This window comes from Lycium ferocissimum, chromosome 2 (assembly GCF_029784015.1).
Source record: "Lycium ferocissimum isolate CSIRO_LF1 chromosome 2, AGI_CSIRO_Lferr_CH_V1, whole genome shotgun sequence".
In the NCBI taxonomy this organism is placed as follows: Eukaryota; Viridiplantae; Streptophyta; class Magnoliopsida; order Solanales; family Solanaceae; genus Lycium; species Lycium ferocissimum.
In genome coordinates this window covers 41996460-42002601 of record NC_081343.1, presented here as the reverse complement: position 1 = coordinate 42002601, position 6142 = coordinate 41996460, and the positions used below count along the sequence as shown (strand labels likewise).

The window sequence follows — 6142 nt, the reverse complement described above, 5'->3', positions numbered from 1 at the left end:
AGTGCCCTGCCAGAAAAACTTTATTCCCTGTGGCGATGAAATGAGAAAATAAGAACCCACATTATACCAGAGGGAAGAAAGGGGGCACAAACAAGCAGACAGAAGAAAATGAAGACTAAAACTCATGTCCATGTATGTCTACAGAGCAATGGTGATGCCGCTTCCACGATTATTTTTTGGGGGTCAAAAGACAGAGTTACCATGAAACACCTGTCATTCCTCTTTGTTTTGCTCCAAGATAAGAGGAGTCTTTAAAAAATATTTCTCTTAAAGGAATAGTTAATAAGAACACAGCAATCCACAAGCAGCTTGTACCTTCAAAGTATCTGCATATGGCCATCAAAAATCAACTTCAGATATACATGTAGATTCAACTACCGAATGCTACTAGAATTTCCGAGACTGATTTGCACAATAAGACTTCACATACATATAAAAAGTAAATTCCACAAGAAGTTTTAGAATACAAACTCTCAACAGTTTCCTTTTTCTTGATCAGTAAATCCAAACGGACTAAGGATCCGTTTGGCCATGATAATTGTTCATTTTTTTCTGAATCAGCATTTGGCCATCAAAATTCCAAATACAACTTGAAATTGTATTTGGAATTTGGAAAACACCTAAAACCCTGTTTTCACTTTCAGTACATTCAAACAAGCGAATATTTTTTTGCAAAAACTATAACCAAACACAACTCCATCTCAACTCCAACTTCAAAAATTCCAAATAAAGTGAAAATATTTGGTTTTTATGGCCAAACGCCTACTAAGTTACATAGATAGTCCCTTAAACTTGGCACGATTTGTCATTTAGATATGCCAACTTAGCCCGTGACCGAATGGACACCTTAACACGGGAGAAATGTCTCTTAAACACATGTGCTCTACATGGCATAATATGTGTTGTGAAGTAATCATGAGCGCATGATTGTGCTAACATGCAGAAACTCCATTTTTTCAAAAAAAAATTCCCCTCCTCCCCCTCTTCCTCCTCTCTGGTGACTGTCTAATCCTTATGGATTCACTGAAGTTACCATTGGACATGATCCTGGTGTTCATGAAGTGAAGCCAGGCTCTGCTCATTTTGTGCAGATTATGGCCCTCAAACTAACTCGTTCGACTGCTTTTGTCATTGATCCACTCGGCACTGTATGGCAAAAGCTAAGTTGTCATCTCATTGGTTCCTTATGCATACTCGTGTTTCAGTCTTCCACATCTTTAAGACGAAAGAAGCTATTAAGCACTTTAGGAGCAAAATAAACAATCTTGCCTCAAACTTGAGTGACATTAAAGTCAGGATCCTCCATATTTGCATAAACTACCTAGAATAATGTCCTGAAAAATTATGGTTTTCAAATTCTCCTTGCCTGTAGACCATCTGATTCTTTAAAATCAAGCCCTTGCTAGCAATGAACTTCCCCTCATTGACCTTCCTAACCAATGAGGCACCATCATTAGAAACATGCCTACATTTATCAACCTTGGTTACTGGGCTTTTGCGAGCCCTGCCCGATGCTGATGACATTTTTCTGCCATCACAATTCAATTTCGGCAAAAATGATGTCTCAGCTAGTGAACTGGTAGACAAAACCACCCCTTGCACTTTCACTTTTTTCACCAACCAACATGCGAACAACCGAATCTAGAGGTAATAACTATATAAATCTGGGTAAATCAATCAAATAGTGTCAAACTCAAACATGAGTGGAGAAGATTAGATTTCAACAGATTCTTAAGGACTCACTGCTGAATAACCGTGTGTGCTTTATATACCTTCCTATTTCTACAGAAACCCTCATTTCCGAGGAGGAACTTTTGAGATCTTGGTGGATTTGCGGTGTATTGGAGGAAGTTGTCCTTCGGAAAGTGTTATTTAGGTTGAAATTTGAGTTTTGGGTGAGGGCAGCGTGTTGAAATTGTGAGAAAGTGAGAATAGACTTGTGAATTGCAGAAGAAAATGTGGAAATAGTAGGGCATATAACTTATATAGGTTCATCAGCGCTGCAGCAGTGCTTTTTTTGCCATAGCAACATCAATATCCTAGAAAAAGAAGACGGTGCAAAACTGTCCACCATCGCCGTAGCGTTGGAAGTGTAACATCATGGTGCTGAGATTTTACTAAACCTCCTTAACTTCTCTGGTTTTTATCTGAGATGAAGAAGAAAAAGAAAAAGAATAAATGGGGTTTGGGGCAAGGAGGGGAAAATTATCTTCTTTTTTAGGTTTTTTCCTTCTAATGACGCGTGTCCTTTTCGTTCGTCCTTTCACACATCATCAGCATGTAATTTCCCTGCGATTGGTTTTGCTGCCTCGTGAGTTTAAGAGATATTTCTACCAAATTGAGGTGTCTATCCGGTCACTAGCTAAATTGGAGTATCTAACTGACAATCATGCCAAGTTTAAGGGGCTATCTATGAATTTGGCCATCCAAAAGCCAAGCACTAAGTCAGAGTTGTATATTACAAAAGAGCTTACTGTTTACCCTGTGCTTTCGTGTAATGAGAGGATAAACTTTACCAGGCTACTCATAATTCAAAATATAACACCACAGAGTCTAGAGACAAACTCTCAACATTTTATCACTGTGACGAACAACGAAAGGTGATAATATAAAACCGATATCAGCCAAAAGCAATAGTTTCTTTAAAGTAAATGATAAGATGCTTGACGACTTGCAATATGAAGGCGTAAAACTGGAAACAAACAAAACTAGTGAGGACATTTTTCACACATATATCAAAATGGATATTGGAAGGACACGAGCAGAGACACGCCTCTCAGAATAATCATCTCTTCCATAGTGTTAATACCAAAAAACCCCGAACCTGAAGATTATTATGTGTATTCTGAGAGCTAACACAGCTGTAAAAGGATCAAACATATAAAAATTGACACACCCCTGTTACATTGAAAATATAGGATTATAACGCCCCTAACTTCTGCATTCCTTTGTCACACTCTTTAGTTGTATACTCTTGCAAAGTTTTGATATTGGGTTCTTCAAGCAAAGAGCTTCGCCATTTCCATCCTCATTCATATGTACAATCATCTCTTCCAGTAGTTAGCTAACATTTACCATATGTTATGGTCTTAAACTCTTAATATTGTAAGAGAGGCATTCAGTCTCATCTTTTAGGTCTTTGGTCAATCACTTGATTAGTTTATTGGGGTACCAAGAGCTAGCAACTACCCTTCTTTTTGATAAATCTAGAAGCTACCCTTCTTAACATGCTCATTGCACTGAGGACCTAACAGGAACCCATACACACAGCATTAGCCTGAAGACTAATTGCTACATCAAGATGCTCTAACAAAATACAGCCTTATCCTTGCTTTTGTGTAAATTGCTAGTTGTACTGGAGATAGACGATTTGTTAGCACTTCCTCAACTCACTTAAAATGTATTCAAAATAATCTGAGTGTTGTTTTTGCTTTTAGTAAAATAAAATTGTCCCAAAATAAGTGTCGCTTTAGGAACTCAAGACAAAAAATAGTAATTGTTTCCAACTATACCCTTATATTAAAGAACTACTCCTTAATAGTGCTCAATTCTCAAGAAACGTCTAATAAATAGGGGTAACTTAGTAAACTATACCTAGTATTTATTGTTTTCCTTAATGGGTGTGAAATGAGCTAAAGTGACACTTATTTTGGGACGGAGGGAGTATCTTTTTACAACGATAAAATCTACTCCTTATGAAATAAATACACAACCAAAGTTGATTGCCTAACTATAAAGTTCAAATCTTGAGATGTTAAAGCAGCAAAAGTGCACAAAAAAATAATAACCATGAGTCCCCTGTAAACATTGGTTCTTCTCACACACCCTTTTGGATTCATATGATTTTTCCATTGGCTAGAAGCTTTAAGATGATCGATTGTCTATGTTAGACTACTAAACAATTTCATCAAATACAGGCTAATGAGCATCCCAACCACACTACCATTTAACAAGAAAGTAAACTTCAATTATTCCTAAAACTTGGTTCAGCAATTTCTTCTACCAAAAATTGTCATAAACCCAAAAAATTACATCTCTCTGGCATTACAAACTGAAAAAATGGAAATGCAGCCTGAATAACAAATTCCTCACCAATGACACAGTGTTTCAGGCACACTATGCCTTTGTCTTCCTCCTTAAGCGCTTCCTTAACTTCTTCAACTTATGTTTGTTCATCTTCTTCTTCCTCTTCTTCTTCACACTATCAGCCCAAATCTTATTTTTTGACTCATCCTCAACAACAACCTTATCTTCCTCAAATGTAACCAACCCATTTGGGCAAACTGGATTCAAGAAATGCCCAAAAGAAAAACTTGGGTAAAACCCAACATTATTCAGATTTGAATCCAATGTTCCTTGTTGAAAGAAACAGGGGATTTGACCAAGATTACTGGACGAATGATGATGTGGCGAAGGTAATGTAGGTGTAGGTTTAGAACAGAGTATTGTGGTGATTCTTGATGCTGATAAAAACGGGTTTTTTAGAGATTTTCTAAGGATAGAAGCCATTAGAGGCTAATAAATTAGAACCCCACAAGAAAAACAAAGGATTTGATATGGAAGAAGGTGAAATAATAAGCCTTACCAGCTAGGGCTTTGCAGGGTTTTGGGTGATCCCACAACTTAGCAAAAACACAAGATCCAGTTTAGTGGAAAATTAGAGAGAACACTTTAGGGGACTCCGGAACCAAAATGCCCCCAAAAAAAAATCATTTTGAACCAAAATATCCTAAGAAAAAAAAGAATATTACAAAATTATCTTTAATGCAGTATTTTACTGCATTATAGAAGTAGTTAAAAAAAAATTCTACAATGCAGTAAAATACTGCATTATAGAAACAGTACCAAAAAAAAAAATTGGCCAACTTTATTTTTTGCAACGCTTACTGTTTTTTTCCATACTTTGATCAATGATTAGTTGTGTGTCAAGACTCTGAAATGTCAATATTTTATATAGAACCTGATTTTTTTTCTGCGTACGATAATGTAGGCTCAATACATCAAGGATACGTAAACGTTCGGATCGTCATTTTAGGGGTAGAAAAGGTGCCCGAAGTAAGTTTTGTTTGTAAACTTTAAATTTAAGTGTTCTATATACATAGATATTCATTTTTGTTTGAAGACTTGTTGTCATTAGCTTAAGGTTTTTTATTTTTAGGGTTTAGATTTAAGTGTGTTATTTTTTAAAGCGTAACTTTATTTCGAATATACGCGGTTTTTCCGTTCGGACGTCCGATTTACGCGATTTTTTTTTTTTGCAACATATTCGAAATAAAGTTACGCATTAAAAAATAACACACTTAAGGAACACTTAGTGTTTTTTTCCATAAAAAGATCGCAACATCTTATTTTAATAAATCTTTTCTTTAAAGACTTAGTGTTTTTTTTCTCATACTTTGACCAACGATTAGTCTTGTGTCAAGACTCCGAAACGTCAATATTTTATATAGAACCTGATATTTTTTTCTGCGTACTATAATGTAGGCTCAATACATCAAGGATACGTAAACGTTCGGATCGTCGTTGTAGGGGTTGAAAAGGTACCCGAAGTAAGTTTTGTTTGGAAAATTTAGGTTAAAGTGTTTTATTTTTTAAGGTTTTGATTTAAGCGTGTTATTTTTTAATTAAGACATAATTTTATTTTGAATATAAATATATTTCTAAAAAATATAGGGAGAAAAGCTAGTTGTAAAGTGGTCAAACTTTAGATGGTTATAACTTTGCCCTCGGACGTCCGATTTAAGCGATTTTTTTTAATTTTGGGTATTTTTCCGAGATCTATGCGGACAAATGGCCGTAAGGCGGTTTGGCCAAGCTGATTTTTAAAAAACACCTTTTATCCCATTCAATTTCAATTTTCCCCCAAATTGGCGTGAAATTTTCAGTTTTATTTACTTATAAGATGATGATACGCAATAGATTTCAACGTAAAAATCCCGGGGTAATGTAGCTGTGAATGTCAATTTCACTTCTGCGGTTTCAATTTTTGAAAATAAAGCTGACTAATTTTCTCGACATATAAAGTTGACTAAAATAACCTTACAGTCGAACACTAAATTTTTTCAAACAAAACTTACTTCGGGCACCTTTTCAACCCCTAAAATGACAATCTGAACGTCTACGTATCCTTAATGTATTGAGC

General features: G+C 35.7%; 1 protein-coding gene across 1 annotated transcript; it reads right to left on the bottom strand.

Moving 5' to 3' along the window:
- Positions 1-4116: 4116 nt before the first annotated feature.
- Positions 4117-4509, bottom strand: LOC132047603 (uncharacterized). The gene has a single exon (XM_059438622.1). It carries the CDS (start codon positions 4507-4509, stop codon positions 4117-4119), a length of 393 nt encoding a protein of 130 aa, XP_059294605.1.
- Between the last annotated feature and the right edge of the window lie 1633 nt (positions 4510-6142).